The 18677-nt window shown below is 59.1% G+C and overlaps 1 protein-coding gene across 9 annotated transcripts in view; it reads right to left on the minus strand.

Annotated features, from left to right (window-relative positions):
• Window positions 1-4938: 4938 nt before the first annotated feature.
• The window catches only part of CUX1 (cut like homeobox 1), a gene marked incomplete at both ends in the record, with an annotated part of 322665 nt that continues 308926 nt past the window's right edge, over window positions 4939-18677 (minus strand). For all 9 annotated transcript variants that reach the window (XM_084251633.1, XM_084251632.1, XM_084251634.1 and 6 more), the window contains 9 exons: window positions 4939-5008; window positions 5219-5283; window positions 6047-6127; window positions 6523-6579; window positions 7019-7102; window positions 8148-8264; window positions 9702-9814; window positions 10424-10490; window positions 11154-11281. In XM_084251633.1, the coding sequence (XP_084107759.1) occupies window positions 4939-5008; window positions 5219-5283; window positions 6047-6127; window positions 6523-6579; window positions 7019-7102; window positions 8148-8264; window positions 9702-9814; window positions 10424-10490; window positions 11154-11281 (782 nt within the window). The remainder of the gene's footprint in view (window positions 5009-5218; window positions 5284-6046; window positions 6128-6522; window positions 6580-7018; window positions 7103-8147; window positions 8265-9701; window positions 9815-10423; window positions 10491-11153; window positions 11282-18677) is intronic.

An 18677-nucleotide genomic window follows, 5' to 3' on the forward strand; every position in this document is an offset into this window, starting at 1 on the left:
CCCCACAAATGGTCGAACACCCCACCCCCCAGACCAACAGCACTTGCCCCATTGCCAGACCCCTATCAAAGTTCCTAGAGCTGCACGGTTCTGGCTTACTCCCCTCGCCGATGGCCTCTGGATGAAGCCGGAGAAGACAGAAGGGACGATGGGGCTTGTGGGGAGACAACCAGCTTTAGATAACTGTCCCGCAAGGGGCAGCTGTTTGAAACCTTTCAGGGAAACGGTTCCCTGGGTTCTCTGCCCTGCCAGGGTTTTCACTCATCCCAAGCTCCGTGGTCTGTGGCGGAGAGAGGCAACTCTTGCGTGTTACTCAGTTAGGAGGCAGGGTCCCTTGCCATTTTACAGGGTAGATCATGAAGGCTCACAGGGCACGCATAGGGTCCAACCCAGATCTGACTCTCCACCCCTCCTGTCCAGGCACTCCTGAGGCTGATCCCGTCAGCCCTGCGCGGTTCCTGAGGGGCCCTAGTCACTGCAGCCTGCTCCGCCAGGAGACTTCACTTCGTGGGCTGCTGAAGGCAGGGCTCTGCGTGGCCTTGGCCCGCTGGGCTGGCGTGGCTCCCGGCCCGCGCTGGCCCGCGCTGGCCGCAGGTTCATCAATGGCCGAGGCCGAAAGGGCCTCAATGGAGGGCGCAAGACCGCCCCTTCTTAAAGGCGCCAGCCTCTCGGGCACCCTCAGAGATCCTCCCCACTGTCCGGGCAGCCAGGGAGCTCCCGGGGTGGGCGGGTCGAGAACGGTGACGGTGAGAAAGTGGGCCTGGGCCGAGCGGAGGGCGTGCCGGGCCGGCGACGGCGGTGTGGATAGGGTCCCTCCCCACCCCGCAGCGCGGCCCGCACCCGCACTCCAGGTTGACTCTACTCCCGCGCCCGCAGCGGAACGGAGAGACCAGGCGCCCCCTCCCCCCAAGCCAGAGACCCCTCCTCCCGGGGACCCGCAGCGCCGGCCCCAACGCGGGGCCGGGGCGCTTGGAGGGGGCGGGGGCGCAGCTGCTCTGGAGGCGGCTCGACCCCCCCCCCCGCCACTCCCGGCCGGCCGGGGATGGGGGTCTGGGAGCCGAAACCGCGGGGGCGCATCTCCCCCTCGCTCTCCCTCCCACCCGCGCACACAAAGACGCCACGAGCGGACCAGGGCGCGTGCGGCCGCGCTTCCCGGGGCAGCCGTGCGCACACACACGCGCGCCCTCGGGGACAGGCAAGGTCCGGGCTGGTGGACGGGGGGCGCGGGAACTGAGGACAAGCAGGCCGTACCTACAGGCGCGCAGCTGCGGCGGGGCGGGCCGGGGCGCCGGGGGAGCGCCGCCCGGACCGCGGCCGGGCACCGGGGACCCGGCGGTTCATGGCCCGCGGCAGGTCTGGGTTCCCTCCCGGCGGGGAGTCGGCGTTGGCTGCGGGTCCTCCCTGCCTCGTCCACACCTCGAAGGCTCGTGCGCTCCTCGCTGGCCCCGCGCTGCCCCCGCTCGGCTCTCCAGGCGGTGGAACCCCGCGCGCTCCGAGCCCAGCCCCGCGCGGCGCGCGCCCCGCCCGCTCCCCCCGCGCCCCCCACCCGCGCGGCGCGCGCCTCCCGGCCCCGCCCCCGCGGCGAGCCCCGCCCCCCGCCCGCCTCGCCCCGGCGGCCCCGCCCCCCGCCCCCCCTCCGCGGAGCCGGGTCCGCGCCCGCGGCTGCCTTTCCCGGCGGGCGGCGGCGGCCGATCCCCGGGCCCGGGGTGAGGAATTAGCCTGCGGCCGCCACCTTTGGGGCGAGAGTCCGCGACCCTCCGTCCCGGGAACTGGCCGGTGGGCCGCAGGCCGGAGCGCTCTAGCCCAGTCGTGGCCCCGGGAGCGCCGCGGGGGGCGGGGGGCGGCCTGCGCGGGGGCGGCCCTGCCGCTGTCCCGGGCCCTCCGCGGCGGGGACAATGGGGAGCCCGGGGCGGCCCAGATGTCGCAACCGGGGAAGTCGGCGTCTGGTTCTCATAAATCCGGGGCACCACGCCCCCTCGCTGTAGCCCTCCCAGGGCCGGAAATCGCCCTGAGGCGGCAGGGCGGGGAGGGGGGGACCTGAGTGCGGTCCCCGACATCCCACGTCCGCGATGGAGGGACGGACAGATCCTCAGAAGTCCTGCGGAGACGATGGGGGGAGGGGCGGGGAAACGCCTCACCCCGCCTTCCTCACCCCTGCTCCGCTTTACAGCCCCAGGAGCCGGGGTTTAGGTGAGGGCAGAGACCAGACAGGCTAAGAAAACAAAGACACCTTCTGGCCTTTTTGGGCACTTGTGGGCCGAACCTTGTGGCTGTGGCCTCAGGAGGCGCCCTAAAGGAGGTGGAGTGGGGCTGGGGGTCCCGCAGGCCTCAAAGGGATGGTGTGGAGAGGGAGGTCAAGTGTTGCTCCGAGACCAGACCAGACCGTGCTCCTGGGGAGCGGCAGGGGGTCGCCGGACCTCTGTCCCTCCTCTCCTTTCTTGGCCCCAGCCTCAGCCCTCAGCCCCGCAGGCAGATCAACTTCTCCCGGTCTGCACTAAACCCTCTGCAGTGACCCTCCTCCCCCCTTCTGTGATTTGCCAAGGTCTCCGTGTGGGGGAGGGGCTGCCTCCATCTGTTGCCCTCTCCCACCCAAGGCCGTCTCTGACCTTTGTAGAGAGCACTCTAACCTTTCCCAAAGCCATTTCACATCCTGGGAAAGGAAGCGGTACCAGCAGGGGGTTTTATCCTGTCTTACAGATGGAGAGGACGGCTCCCGGAGTGAAGCCATGGGTTGGCGAAGGTGGCGCCTGACCTGGAGCCCTCACCTGCAGCCTGCCTTTCCTGGGCTCCCTGGGCAGGCTTTGTTGGAGGTTCTGGTACCTAAACCCCTTCCCTTCCACCCTCGCATACCAGCCACTCTCTTGAAAGACTTTTGATGACAGCTTAGGTGGTGGGCCAGTTATTGATTGGAGCTGCACATAGGCCTAGACTCCTGGCTGGGAACCAGGAGGTGGGTGATTGGGGCTGGAAAGCGTGTGGGAGTGGGATGGGGGCAGGAGGGTGACCGCTAGGAGTGGGAGAGAAGGAGTCTTCACACCCTGGGTGGCCTGGCTGTGGATCCCACCCTCCTGGGTGGCCTGGTCCCCCAGTGGACTAACCTGGTTCAGAGTAGTGGTGGGCTGTCATTGGCCAAGGGAGGTCCTAGGATGTGAAGCTCTGGGCTGGACAAGAGCTCTGATCCCCAGGGAGGAGGAAGTGAGGAGGAGCCAGCTGCCAAGTGACTGCAACCCGCAAGAAGGAACTGGTGGAAGATGTGGAAGTGGCGGGGGTGGGGGTCAGGGCTGTGATTGGCCAAGATCAGCTCTGTCATGGGGAAAAGAATGAGGGTCAGGGAGGACAGGTTCATCTGAGGTTCCTGAGGGAAGGGGGATCTGGACTCTTCGAAGAAGTTCTGATGAGGCAGATGATGAGGGGCACTGGGTGGGGGTGCCCAAGAGGGGGATTCCTGGATTTACAAGCTCTGGAGTATTCAGGACTAAAATGGTGACAGATGGCCCAGGGGACTCTGGCTTGGTGGATGGCAGGTGAGTGGCGGTATGGAGTCAGCCTTGATGGTAACGTGACCAGTGAGGTAATGCCAATCCCTAGTGACCAAGAGGGGACCCACATGAGTGGGGCTGGGCTGGGGGTAAAGAACCTGTGACTCAGGGTGTCCCCATGCAATACTAACATTCAGGGAGCTTGATTGGCATGGGCTTCACAGTGGCTGGCAGCAGGGTCCCAAGGGAAAGGGTGTGCTCCCCAAGAAAGGGAAGCAGGGATTCCCCAGGACCTGATGTCACATATCCAACATCCGTCACACATCCCACCGCAGCCCAACAGGTTTTTTAAAAAAAGGAATGGATTTCTTCTTTTGATGATACTGCTTGAACACTGTGGTTTGGGGTGGCAGCTGAGCTCTGGACCCGCTCACGGTATTCTTGGGGATAGGAAAAGGGGGAGAGACTTTCTGTGTGGTGGGGGCTGTGTCTCACACCAGCAGAGCAGCCAAAAGGTCCAGTCCCACCAGCCTTCCATACCCACAGTGTCCCAGAGCCCCACAGTCACAAGAGCGTGGGCCGCCAGTATGGCTGCAACCATGTGTTTATTCCAAATGCGTAAAGCTGAACACAAAAGCGCCAATCTAACTTAGGAAGATCTGCCAGTGGCCCCCAAGGCAGGATGGCCTTTGGCCAGTTCTACTTGGGCGAGAAGCACTTGCGCCCCTCACCCTCACCCTCAGTCCTAGGGTGACAGAGCTTGGGGCATGGGGTCTCACCGGAGACCAGAAGCCACCTACAAGTCACCTAGAAGCCAAAATAGCTTATTAAAGAAGAAAGCAAAAATCACTGTGGGGCAGGGGGGCAGGGCGGGGGTCACAGAAACCATTTTGTCCTCTGGGGCTCCCCCTTTCCTTGCGGTGGGGATGACAAAGGCAGGCCGGGGGGTGGTTGGACTCAAAGCCTGCTGGCCTGGGAGGAAGGCTCTCTACCTCTTGAGGGATGGTGGTGGATCCTAGGGGATCTAGGGGATCCCAGTCCCTGGGATGGTGGTGGATCCTAGGGGATCTAGGGGATCCCAGTCCCTGGGATGGTGGTGGATCCTAGGGGATCTAGGGGATCCCAGTCCCTGGCTCAGAGAAGCCCAGGGGATCCCAAGTGGATTGACCACGGTCAGAACCAGTAGGACCGCAGTCAGCATCCTGGCTCGCAGGTCTCTGTCGCCAGGGCTGGCGGTCAGGCTGTCACCACTGGGATGGGCCAGAGGGGGGCCTGATGTAGTTGAGTAGTTAGTTCTCTTAAGGGGTGGAGAGCTGGGTGGAGGGCCAGGGCAGTTTCAACTAGGGATTCTATGGGGAATCTTGAGTCATTGGAAACAGCTGAACAAGCAGGGGTGGGGAGTGCAGCCATGTCGATGTCCTGTGGGGAGGCCCTGGATGTCACTGCCACAAGTCACCAGTCACTGCCACAAGTCACCAGCCGCTGCCCCATTGTCATTCTCATGGAATTTGTGCAGGTGATCGGCAAACCTGAGGGCACAGAAACATTTGCTGAGGTTAAGTCTAAAAAGGGGGGAAAATGTGTAAAGGAGGGGGCATGCACTATGTGTTGGGTGGGGGTAATGGGAAGGGGGAGGGGCAATGGTGGAGGGCTGGGGGCAGGGAATATAAGTAGTGGCTTGTGGTGGTCATAGGATGGTGCTGGGGGGCTCAGGGCAGGGCTGTGGTGGGCATCCTCACTTCTTGGCACAGAAGGTGGCGCAGTCCCTCTCCATGCTCTCACTCCACGCCAGCTTGTAGAGTACCTGGCCAGGCAGAGACACGTTGAGCTGCCTGTCATGCCCCTCGGCCACTCCCGCAGTCCACCTGTGGCATCTGGGCCTGGCCTCCTGGCCCATGAATGTTCTCGTGGCCCCAGCCCCAGGATGGGGAGCTGGACTCAAAGCCTACTGGCCTGGGTGGGTCTTAGAGGTGCTCCTGTGCCCCTGCTTCACAGATGCTCAGACAGGCCCACATGCGGAGGCACATCCCTCACACTGCTGAGCATACTGCTGGCAGAGCAGGGCCCTCTGGGTCCAGGGTCAGAGATGGAGCCAGGCTAGCCACAGAGGGACCATCTGGGGTTCCCGAGGTGGGAGCCTTCCACTGGCACACCCTGCCTGCTCTCTGACTCAGTGAACATGTGGGCGTGGCTAGGCCTCTGCATGTGCTATGTGTGCCCACTAGGTGGAATACCCCTCTGCACACGAGGAGATTCAGTTCACGATGTCCCTTCCCCGTGGGCCCACCAGGCTGTCCCTTAGAGTCAGACCTGCTTTCTACCTTCTTCCCACAGAGGCCCTGCCTTCCAAATTGCTCCAGGGCTGGGCCTGGATGGAGTCAGCCAGGCCTTTTCCATAGGGCGGCCAGGCTGCTGGCCTGCTCCAGCCAGAGCCCTTAAAGTGGCCAGGAGCAGATGGTACAGTTTGAGAAGGCCTGGGTGCCAGTCACAGTAACAGGGTCCCTGCTGCCCCAGCAGGCAGGGGGAGTGTGATGTGTACATCCCCGGCCGCCCACCTGGACACTCACCAGGAAGACCAAGCAATGCAGGAACAGCGTGTAGAAGAAGCCGATGGTGCGTGCCATCTTGTTGGAGAGAACCAACCGCCCCTGGAAAGCAAGCCAGACATGGAGTTGGGGTGGGCAGGGTCTCACACTCCTGGGCTGCCCGGGGCTCTGGCTGAGAGGACTTCAAGGCAGCAAGGAGGGGGGATGGGCTGGCAGTCAGGCTCCTACTCCACTGTATAGGTCAGGACCTTGGGCCACGGAAGGTCTGAGGGATGGTGTCCCTGCAGCTTGATTCCAGAACCTATTATGAATGGTGCTACCGGAGGAGCTGTCCCCAAGGGGAGTGACCCTGTTCTGGGTCACTCAGTCACTCTTGGCAGAACCTGTGAGGGGCCAGTGGGGTCCCTCTGGTTCCAGACTGGGCTGGAGGGCAGGTGATGAGGTACCTGGAGACAGTTTCAGGCCTATCCCAGGTGGGCACAGGGGCGTGGACTTACCATGCTGAGTGTGGCTTTGTCCCAGGGGCTCAAGCTCAGGTACTTTCGCTGCCGCTCCTGAAGGGGGAGAGACATCAGGAGAGCACTCTATAGGCCCACAGGCCATCTCACTGTAGAAAGGGGTCCCCGCCCCGAAATTCCTATAGGACCCTAGGGTCTACAGGGCCCCCCCCACCGGTACCCAGACCCGCTCAGTGTGACATCCTGAGTTCCCCCAAAATCTGTATGAGCACAGCTTGTCTGCCTAGCCCAGGCCGACCCATTTGCTATCATAACTCTGAGCAGCCACCAGCAGGGTGCCTGACCCTGGGCCTGCCCTGGGTGGTCCTGGCCTTGCTAGCATCAAGACAGGCCTGGAGTTGTTGGGTGTGGAGTGTGTGAAGTCTGACAGCCAGGGAAGCTGGGGACAGATCAGGGGTAGTGGATGGGAGGGAGGGCCGGCTGGGGCCCCTGTAGCCTTCCCGGCTGGCCCTTCCTGGAGGCCAGGCTCACACACCCGCTTGCTGAAGGACGAGAAGGGGTCCAGGCGCTCCTCGTACTGGGATGAGTACCGCAGCTCCGTGTCATCGCTGCCGCTGCCCTGTGTGGCAAGAGAAGAGACCCGGTGACTGGAAGGCCAGGGCCCAGGGACTGAAGGCTGATCGATTTCATGGGAGCCTGGATTTCCTTATCAGCACAACAGAGGTGGGGAGCGGTCCTGGTGAGAAGGTTCAGTCGCCTGGTTCTGTGTGTCCAGGGACATTACCTGGGGTTGGTCTCCCCCTGGGGTCAGTCAGGGGGAACTGAGGTCCAGACAGGGGCTGGAATGTACAAGGTGGACAGGCCTAGGTCCAGAGCAGGGAGGTGGGTCTGGAGGGGTTCTTCTGGGCACGTGCAGGGTGGTTGTGGGGTGCAGGCAGGCACCTGGGAGAGAAGCCACCTTCCTGCCAGTCATTGCATGTGATACTGGTTTGCATGGAGCATGGGCGCCCCCTGGTGGCCTAATAACAGGTCCAGCGGGTGGAATGGGGGGCTGACAGTCTTGTCTCAGGGAGGCACCCACCAAGAGTGTCACTGCTCCCAACACACTGTCTCCCAACAGTCACAGAGGGGTTTCCTTGCATGGGGTGGTCCCCTTTGAGGCCTAGGGGCTGAGAGAAGTCAGGGATGTCCGTCTCTAGCCCAGAACAGAGCAGAAGTCTGCTCTGTTCTCTTGATCGGTTTTGGGGGTGTTGGATCAAATTCTGATTTTTTTTTCCAAACATAAGTTCAAAATATATGGATTCCCTGAGGCTTGTCTGCATGCTCCACATCCGCGGAGTTAAATTTCCAGCAGATCACCCTCATTTCACAGAGGGTTCCCTGGGCCTGTGCGGTGAGGTCTGTGATCCTTGCTCGTGGCTATGCCTCTCCTCCTGGCTGGTCTTGATGAACGAACCCCCATGAGAGCCCCACTGTATGTAAGAGCATGTGTGAGCTCCCCAGCTTAGGAAGGGAAGTTGGCAGGTGCGGGGATTGGCCTCTGGGTGTCCTGCACGCCCAGGGCTGCCCAGCAGGTCACCGCCTTCACCCCTTCAGACTCAGAGAGCCCTGACCAACTGTTGCCTGACAATATGTCTGGGGCTGAACTTGGGGAGGGCACCTACCCGGCCGGGGTAGCTTTGCAGGAACTTGATCTTCTCGTAGAGCTTGACGTTGTCAGCCCGCAGGCTGTCCAGCTCGCTCTGCAGGGCCTGGATGGTGTGTTGGGCCAGGCGGTTTTCCTGTGGGCCGGCAGGTGCGGGGTGGGCAATGTCAGGGGCAGAAGGAGTGCAGGTGCCACTCTGCCCACCTGAGCCCCTTCTTTGCCTGCATGCGGCCATCTTCCTGACCTGCTCAGAACTGCCCACTCTGGAGGGCCTCCTGCTCCTCCCGTGACCCCGGTCCTAGGCAGAAGCCCTGGTTCTCACTTCAGGTGTCTTCATGTTTTGTTAATTTATGTTATTATCAGCATTTGAAAAAAATAGCCTGGAGATATAATTCGTATAAATGCCATATTTAAGTGCAAAATTCAGTGTGTGTTTTTTTTAAATGTGTTTACAATGTTATGCAGCTATCTCCACTGTCTGATTCCAGAGCATCTCTGTCACCCCAAAAAGAAGCCCCAAGCCCGTCAGCAGCCCTTCCCTGTCCCCTCGTCTCCCGGCCCTGGGCGATCGCTGATCTACTTTCTGTCCCTCTGGATTTGCTATTCTGGTCACCTCATACAAATGGAATCGTGCGCTGTGTGATTTCAATGTTTGCCAATCCCGGGACAAGGTGAAGTGGGGGGTCTCACTTCTCAAGTTACTTAATACTTATATGCTTTCTTCCCACTGTTAAAAGTTCCAACAGGACAACAAAGTGGGTGGCAGTGCGGCGGTGCCGCCAGGAACTAAACACGAGCCAGCAGTGCGGGGTAGACACCCAGAGAAGTGGGCGCAGGGGCTTGAAGAGCTGTCCGCTCACCCGAGCACAGCAGCCGCCCTCCCGGTGATGCGGGAGGGCCCAGGCGCTAGGGGATGGGTGAAGGGAAAGGGAGAGGCGGCTCGTGGCGCACGAAATGTGATTTCGTCTCGAGGAGGAAGGTAGGTCTGACACAGGCTCCCACGGGGTGGACCTTGCGGATCTCAGGCTCCGGAAACAAGCCGGTCACAGAGAGATGCACAGTGTGTGGCGCAGCTCAGAAAGCCACGTGCTCAGAGACGGTGGGGCGGGGTGGGGGTAGGGGGAGCACGCGGTGCCCAGGGCTGAAGGGGTTTGGGAAGATGAGAAAGCTCTGGAGAGGGACAGAGGTGATAGCTGCACAAGAGCGTGGATGTGCTTAATGCCCCCTCCATCCTGGTAGTGTCACTCTGCTGTTTCAATCATTTGGTGGCGCCCCCGGCCTGGCGGTAGACACCAGACCAGTGACCGTGTCTTGTTCCTGCTGCAGCCCTGGCACAACCCACATTCCCTTCTGGCTAATTGGCTCCTTGTCTCTGCTCATGAGACATCTAATTCTTGAGCATCTGGTTCTTCTTTCTAAGCCCAGCATGGCACGACCTCCTCCAGGCAGCCCTCCTTGACTGACAGAACAAATTTAATCCTGCTGTGGTTTATAGTCTGTGACATATCTTTCCCTCTCAAACTGCTGTGCCTTCAGGCCCAGGGACTACTGGGGAGGGAAGGACATAACTCACAGCCTCCAGTTCCTGGTTCCGGGCACGGAAGCGCTCCCTCTGGCTGGAGATGATGGAGAGTAGAGAGTCTACCTGACCCTCGGGGAGGGTGCTGCTGGCCATCACTGAGGGTCCTAGGAGGTAGGGGAGAGGGGCTTGGCGTGTGGAGGCAGAGCCCAGCAGTGGGCCCTCAGATTGGGTGGTCCCTGCCCAGAGGGAGCTCTGTGCCATGGGCCGTCTGAGCACAAAGTGCTGAGAAGTTGGAGAAGGGGTGCCTAGGGGAACTGGGTGGGGTGTAACATGAGAATAGGGGCTCAGGAGGGGAGGAACAAGGCCCCTCCCTCTGTACTTGGATCTGAGACCCCTGCATCTGGGCCCCAGTTCCTGGGAAGCAAAGGGACAGTGAAGGCACTGGGAAGCCAGGGGTCACCCCTGCTCCACCTTGTCCTGACCCAGCTGCTGGGTATTGCATTTCAATGCCAACGCCTCCCCGGGGTGCTAACCCCCCACCCATCAGGCTCTGACAGGCCACTGGCAGGGCTGAGGGGGGCCAGCATCCCCTGGGGGGGGTGTCAGGTGAAGCCCTAGAAGGGCAAGTGGGGTGGGTCATTGCTGGGGTGGGACGCCCTGACTTTGTGGGGAGGGGGTGCTCTTCAGGCCTCAGGGCTGAGGTTGTACCAACTTTTCTCCCGATCCCCTCCAGCCCTGCTGCTGCCGCCTCAGTGGTGAGGAAGGCCTCTCACCATAGAACAGCGCGGTGGCCTCTTTGATGGGCTCCGGTATCTTCTCCAGGCTGAGCTCAGCAGCGCCCTGCATGTAAGAGAAGCAGGGCTGGGGGGGCCTCCATACACAGCCATACACCCAGTCGGAGTGCCAAGCAGATGGGGATCAAGGAGCAGGTGGGCTGTCTGGTGATGGGGGCTGGGCACAGTGGTGGCCAAAGAAGGGTCTGGAGAGTGCTTGGCACAGGCTGCCAAAGAGAAGGCTGGACCCACATTTGCCCTGAGGCTGGAGCTCAGAGGTGGTGAACTCAGCCAGTCACCTGTGACTGGCACCTCTCATGGCAGCATGAGAGGCCCAGGTGTCCCCTGGACCTGTTAGCCAGCCTGCCTCACGACCTGGGCCAGCCCAGCTTCTCTCCCTAAGCCCCATTTCTTCATCTATAAAATGGGGGGTAGGTGATGTTACAGGGGCCCACTGGGCTCCAGTCTTCTTTGATCCTGGGCCTCCCGGCCTCTAGCTATAGGATGGGTGGAGAATCCTGGTTGTGCTTTTACCCAGTGCTCCCAGGGCAGAGGTCCAAGCCCGTTGCTAGACACAGGGTGCTTTATGTCAGATCGAGGAAGCCCAGCTCTCAGCCTTTGGCCTGGCCTCCCGAGTTGGGCCTTCTTGGTGAAGGGAGCAGGCAAAACCCAGACGCAGTGGGGGACAACCCCTCTGTGCCTGGGGGCAGGGCGGAGGGGGTGGGCTTACCTCAGCATCAGGCCGCTGGATGGACTGAATGGTGCTGAGGTCCTGTTCAAGGCGCGCGATCAGCTCCCTCTGCTCAGCTGCCGTGGCCGCGGCTTCAGTGACGTGGACCTGCAGCTCTGCACAGCGCCCTGTGGCCAAAGGAAGATGTGGCCATCAGAGGAGCCTGGTGGGAACCTGTGGGGAGCCTTATGCCCCCCCCATCTTTACTCCCCCCCCCCCCCAGGTGCCTGCTGCCCGCTGAAGATCAGCCAGAGGCAGGGCAACCTGCCCCCAAGAACTCTTCAGGTCCCTGGAGGAGAAGGGGTCCAGGCTAGGGATGTAGGGAAAATGGCTGCCCACCCCCACCCCATGGCTCTGCATGACCAGCTGGGTAACTGCAGTGAGTCCCTTTTCTCCTCGGGCCTCATTTTGCCTGTCAACCAGGGCAAAGAGGCTGAGTCCAGCGAACCCCAAGTTTCTTCTAGGGCCAAAGCCCCAAGACAGTGAGCAGAGGGAAGTCCAAGCGGTAGGAGTGATAGAGACAAGTGGGGGGGGGTTCAAGGGGAGGTGCAAGGGTGGGGGCAGACTATCTTCAGGCCCAGCAGGGGGTGGGGGAGTAGGGGATAAGAGGCCCAACCTCTGAAGCTGCCACCAGACTTGCTTGGTCCTTCCCCCAACAGGTTTCAGCTGTCGTGGTGGAGGCTCCCCAGGAATCCCCAACCACAGCCCTGTCCACCTCTCCCCCCCATCCAAGTGCCAGGTTATCTTTCCAACAAAGCAAATTGAAAATACTGCTGTGTGGAGATGGTGCTGCCCTTTTTTTAGGGGGAGATGTTGGGGAGTTCTCCTAGCCCAGGGTTAGGAGGTGCCTCCAGCAGCATTGGCAGAGAGGACAGGGTGGCCTGGGGTCTGGCCCTGTTTCTGGATGGCTGTGTGAGTCTGGGCAGCTGGCTTGCTCTGTCGGAGCCTCATTTGTAAAATGGTGAAAATGAACCTTGCTCAGGGCTGCAGAGACAGTGGGAAGGCCTGGGCCTGGGGTAGACTGCATGACCACTAGGGGGCACTGTGGCCCCAGAAATGCCCAAAGGCTCCAGGGTCTGGGTCCTCCTAGGATGGACCTGCCCACCAGCATGCAGCCTGCTGACCAGGTGGCCACCCTGACCCTCAGTGCCCTGGGCCAGCTCAGGGGAAGCCAACCTCACCCCCACATGCTCCATCTCCTGGGTGCCCGCTACATCTCACAACAGTCCCATCAGTCAGTAAAGATGACCCCCATTTTATAGTTGAAGAATTGAGGCTTCCCAGCCCAGGACAAAAACCCCAGAGTGTCCACCCCGGCTACACATAAGCCCTTCCCAATACTGGAATCTCCATATTCTCAGATCCTGAATGTATTTATTCTCTCAAACATTGCTGAGACCCTCACTATACAGGGCAAGTAGGTAGTATTGGTAGTGAGGGGTCCCAGGTGGGGTTGGGGGGATAACCTGGATCCTTGCCCTGGCCAGGTCATAGAGGAACTACTGTGGGTAGCCAGGTTGGTGTCTGACCTTCATCCTGCAACCCCTGGGTGGCCTACAGGGGCTTTTAAGCAGACCCTGTTGGGGAGAGGCCCAGGGAGACCTGAAATGCCTTGATCCGCTGGCCTGGGCATAAAGTCTTTGGTCCCAGGGTCATCCTGCTGTACCACATGCTCAGGAGGGAGGCAGACAGAAGTTGTGGTGAGATGGAGGGAGAGGGACCCTGGGTAACATTACTAGAGGTGAAGGGCCTAGACTGAGGGAGGGTATAAGTTCAGTTCCAGGCACTGGGCATCCATAGGAACAGCCACACAGGAATATGTACAAAAATGGTGCAGGAGCTGAGCCCGGGTAGTGGGGGCCAGAGATGTGTGGAGGGTGTGGAGCCCAGAGACAGGTGCAGATGATGTTGGTGCTACATCTCTGGGTGGCCACTTGATGGCAAGGGAGGGTGTGAGCTAGGGTCTGGCAGAAATGGGCATGAACTCTGACCCTGGGGCAAGGCAATAGAAGGTCCTGGAAAGAGTTCTACCCCATTGGACAGACGCAGCAGGGGAAGACTGCACCTGAACTGGAGTCTCCAAATGCAGCAGCGTGGCCCTGGTGAGCAGGAAATACTGGTGGGATGGCCAAGGGGGTGTGCATGAGGAGGAACTGGCTGGGCCCAGGGGCCTGAGGCTGGAGATGAAGTTGGGGGCCCAAAGCTGCAGTGGGAATGGGTAGAAACTTTGGGGATGTCAGCATTTTCAGGGAAAAAGCAGGAGAGGAGGTGGCAGAAAGCAGGGGGAAATCAGGAGGAAGTATTAAGGTGCCAAGTTGACTAGGACCTTCACCAAGTAAAGAGGGGTCCTTAATGTCTAAAGCAAGGCAGAGCCAGGCGAGCAGTGGAGGGAACCTGCCCCCACTGAAGAGAGTTTGGTCAGGGTAGCAGTGGAATGGGGTGCAGCAGGAGGTGGCAGAACCAGGGACTGCTCTTGACAGATGCCAGTTGGGAAGAGCAAGAGCAAAGGTTAGTGGGGGCACTTCAAGAGTAGGGAGCAGAATGGAGTGTCTGCAGTGGGGGAGAAGCCTGCAGAGAGGGAGTAGTGGCAGCAGGTGGACAGCAGGGTGCGGGAGCGGTGGGAGAGAGAGAACGCCTCCCCTCTGAGAGGTGGCCTGTGGGAGACTGTGGGAGATAGTCCCCTCCCCTTACGAAAGTTTATGGGACCTCATCCTTCTGGGTGAATCTGGGAAGACTTCCCAGAGGGGACATTTTGCAGCGGGGAGAAAGAAATCAAAGCAGTTTCAAGGTCAAGACTTAAGGAGATTGGGCTCTTTGACTTAAGGTCGAGGCACGATTTCTGACTGCGGGTCAATTACATGCACAAACTTGTTATGAATGGAGTTGGGGGGGGTCAGGCCTGGCGGTGGTGGAGCCACTTTCCTGTAGGTGGGGCTCCCTGTGATAGTCCACCAGCAAACCAGGTAAGAGTTGCGGCTCACTGCCTCTGCCCAGAGGGCTCTCAGGGGAGATGAGCTGCTTCCACAACCCCACTCCCTGCCGCTGCACCTCCATGTCCCCACAGGGGGCCAGAGGTGAGTGCCAGGTGCTCCCCATGCCTGCCACCTGCTGCCCCTCATTCCTGCTCCTACGCAAGCGCCCCCCACCAAGTGTCCCCCTCTCCTGCAATATCGGCTCCTTCCTCTGTCTTCTTTCCCCGAGCATGCAGCACGTTCTTTACTCTCCCGTCTGGCGCACGTGCACTCAGGCCTCTTGACCTCTCTGCCCCCTCCAGCAAAACTCCCTGGCCAGTCTCAAGTGTCCGATTCCTTAAACCCTTCCTGCGCACTTGCACACCCACCACACCACGGTCCTTGCCAAGGTCACCGAAGACCTTGCACTTGCTATGCCCTTATTCTCAGTTACTGTTTCCTACACCCGCGGGCCCGTGCCCCGCGCCCCCCCACCAGTCACTCTCTCCTCTCTTTTCCTTTGCAGGTTCTTCTCCGCGCTCAGCTTTGGATGCTGTAGCACGGTCCTTCATCCTGCTCCTGCATGCCTTTCTCTCTCCTCCCGTTTACTGCCGCCGCCTGAGAGCCACTGACGTGCTAAGGACTCTCCAGAACACAGCTCCCAAATTGGCACCCCAAACTTAAGGGGTTCAGATCGAAGTCTGGCTCTCAGGGTCCAGTCTGCTTCCAGTCAGCAGGAAGGGGTGTTATCTTCAGGGCCAGAGGAGCAGAGCCATCCTTCAGGGGCTCAGATCAAACCCCCGGGCCTGCCCTAACTGTTCCCCATCACGCCTACGTCTGATGTGTTGTCTTATTTTTGCGTCTATCTTCAAAATGTATCCAGAATCCAATCAGCTTCGGCATGGTCCCCACACCTGGCTAGAGTCACGCCCTCACTATCTTGATGCGCCCCTTCTTCTACCCTCATCGCTACACTCCACTCAAGAAGCAGCAGCCCGAGGACCTTTTACACTCAGATCACATCACCCCGTGTTAAAACCCTCCAGCCACCTCCAGATCCCTCAGAGAAATTGCCTGCCCTGGTCCCATGGCTCTGCCTTCCTGGTCTCTCTGACTTTGCCACCTCCCGATCTTCCCCTGAGTCACTTCGCCCCAGTTACACTGGCTTCCAGGCCAGCACCCCGTCGACATCACAAGTTCTCTGGAACCCCCGCAGGTAGGCCCAGGCTCCTCCCTCCTTACAGGAAGCCAACAACGACATGTGCAGATGCAGAGACCCGCGAGCTGAGCCCCCAGCTGGCGCGCAGGACCGCGAGGGAGCAGCCATGTAACCATGGCAGAGGCCCTTGGAAATGCAAGCAGAGAGGATGGATAGTGGCGGATGGCTCAGACTACCAGTTACACCGTCATGCTGCCTTAGCCTGTACATCTGTGATCGTGCTTCCTCCAAGCATCGAGCGAGGCTCGTGGTTTTGTTCAGGTGCACTTGAATATGGGGAGAGGAGAAAGGCCACGCACAGGGAGGCTGCGAGGTCTGCCTGGCACGGACGTGTCACCCACAGACAGCCGGAGCGTGCAATCGGCCGCCTCCTGCCCCTGGAGCTGGCGGTTTACGAAAACAGCCAGCCCTGCAAACCACGTGCAGCTGCCATTTTGCTTCATTAAATCTCACTTTGAAAGCACTTGGGGAGACTTTCTGGGTAAAAAAGACTTTGCACTAAGTGTTTTATTCATTTTTTAATGTTTTGTATTTTAATTCAGTCAACAGATCTTTAAAAAGTGGGGCATACCTAAACTAGTAGCAGCGTATTTGCTTAGACTTGAGTCTGTGAAACACCAAAATGGCAGCGTTCGACTGGCTTTACGTTAATTTCAGACCTACGTCCCTGAGTGACTGGACGGGACCTGGAGCTGGAGGGAGACTGTCTGGTGTTCTGGGGTCTCCCGCTGGAGGGAGGATCGAGTCCAATTTACGTCAGAGACCGTCGCTACTCACATGGCAGCTTCACGCTGAAACCTACAAACAAATGTACAACAAATACCACCTCCAACCAGCCAGAGGCAAGGATGTCCATTCTCTCCAACCCCGTAGATCTCAAGACGAGAAACGTCCTGGGTCACAAGGCTGCAGCCCACCTAGCAGCCGACTGCAGAGTTCTCCCCCAGCCTGCTCCCAGGGCTGGCTGGAGAGGCCCCTTCACGGAGCCTGATCACCCCGAAATTCACAAGACACCGTAGCTCCTTCCTCTTCCCACTCTGTTGCCCACGTTAACGGGTTCCCTTGGCGCAGCCTTTTTCACAGCAGGAATCAGAGACAAAATGAGAGAACCCCATGGAGCGACTGAGGCCAGCCAGCACCAGGTGTGGGCCACTCCGCAGAGGCACCTGGCTGTTGCCTCAGGCACCCAGGCCCCACATACTGGGCTGTCCCCATTCACCCCAGGGCGGCGCCTGGCACCACTGGCTATTCTGGTCCATGAGACTGGCGGCGATGCCCCCCTTTCACAGACAAGGAAGCAGATGCCAGGATGGCCAGCACATCAAGGGTAACTGAACGGTGGCGGTGATACCACCAAGCCGGCACAGGCCCCTGTGCAGCGCCCGGATGGAGAGCTCGGCGACAGGGGGGCCTGCTGGTATCCGGACGCCTGTGCATCCTACCTCCGGCCGGGTCTCCACCAACACCTGCCTGGACACCACACGCCATGGGAAGCACAGGGAGGTGGAGGGGGAAGGCAGTCCCCGAGGTGCCCTTTGGCCCCAGAATGAAAAGTGTTTGCTGCTGCTCCTCAGGCCAGAACACTTTAAATAAAAACAACCCACACATTCTTGTGTTTGTATAAAAGATATTTACTTCAATTATCACACCTAGGGTGCTAGTGAATAATAATAATACATGGTGTGAGTTTCATACAGTGATATTGCTTCTCCATATCATATAGGGACCGTTGTACAGTGCTGAGAACAAACAGCGTATGGCTAACCAAAGACAGAAGGGACAACGCCGAGGGGCCGACGGGGGCCTCCCCCTCCCCCGCGCCGGCCGGATCAACTTTTGACTCTTAATGTCGAAAACAAATAGCAAGAAATAAAATGTTACCAGAGATGGGTCACAGCAACAAAAACAGAGGCTTCTCAAAGCTATTTGTACAAAAAGGACGCCTTTTTTTTTTTTTTTTTTTTTTGGTCAATTGGGTCTCTGTGAGATTAAAAAAAAAAAAAGTCTGTGATTGTATTAACAAACAAGCTCTAGAAACATCTAAGACTTAGTGCGTTACAGAAAATATAAAATACTGCTAAAATGTAAGACACCACAATACAGGGGGCGGGGAGGGGAGGGCTGAGCTTATTAAAGAGTTTTCCGGAAGAAGTCCGCCTCTCGTGAGCGAGCTGTCTTGTGCTGTGTTAGTAGTCTGGACGGGAGCGTGGCTACCCGCTCTCACGGCAAGTAGTTATTGCACAAACGCAAAGAGCTAGGTCTCACTCAGTGGAAAGGGACGTGGGGAAAACCACCTTTGCTTTTTTATTTTTGTCCCACTTTTACTTTACAACAAGCTAGTCGCAAATGCTTTGAGAAGAATTTTGAATGAATCCTCACGTCTCCAAAATGCACAGCATTTTCTGAGGGGTCTCAGAGGGTGGGACATGAGAGGCCCGTTTTCTCAAGGAAAGAGGCAGAAAACGGTTCGAGAGAGAGAAATGCATAGACTAATTTAGAGAAAAATGAAAACCCTTCCGGGGCGACGGGGACAGTTATTTCATGGGAGGGCTTGCTTTCAAAGAGACAGGAACAAAATTAGGGTCCCCAACAATTTCCGAGAGGAGGGGAAGGCCGTGGCACGGAAGGAAACACCTGCGCCAACAGTCGGGCGTCGCCGGGCCCTTGGCAAGTGGGGGCAGCCGTCTGGCCCGCCTGGGGTGGGCGGGACCCCAGCCTCGGCCTGGGGACGCTGCCTTCTCCTGGGCCCACAAGGGAGGGCAAGCCCCCCTTCACCCTCACACCCGTCGACAAGCAGCTGGGTGTCTTGCTGGCTGTGCTTCCAGTCACAGCCCCTCGTCTAACCTTTCTCCACACTCAACCACACTGAGGGGGGAGAGGGGACCCCGTGACCTCCCTGGTGTGGGTCCTCGAACCACAGCCAGGCTAAGAAACACTGTTGCTTCGCAAGATGATTTTGACCAACTTTGTATGCAAGGAAAACGACGACAACAACAACAACGCCAACTGAAATGATGGACCCACACGAGCCTTGCAGGAAGCCCCTCTCGCTGGGCAGTCAGTCTTGCCCAGGCCGCCGCGCCCGCTTTGACCAGGGCCCGCTGAAACTTCATGAACCCAGAAGTCTTACCAGAGGCTCTAGGAGGCTTTGGGGAACTGAACTTTGCTTTTCTAAGTCTCCTCTGCAGCTCCTCACACGAGTGCTCTTCCACCCGTTGGTAGATTTTTGTTCATCAACTCTCTCATTTAAAAAGTTAGACACGTAGAGACCACCGATTTTTGAGTGGCTACTCTGGAGACAGACGTCTGAATCTGCTGGAGCAGCCCTCTCTGCCCCCAGTCATGTCCCCAGGA

The sequence above is a fragment of the Talpa europaea genome (genome assembly GCF_964194135.1).
Source record: "Talpa europaea genome assembly, chromosome: 12".
NCBI lineage: Eukaryota > Metazoa > Chordata > Mammalia > Eulipotyphla > Talpidae > Talpa > Talpa europaea.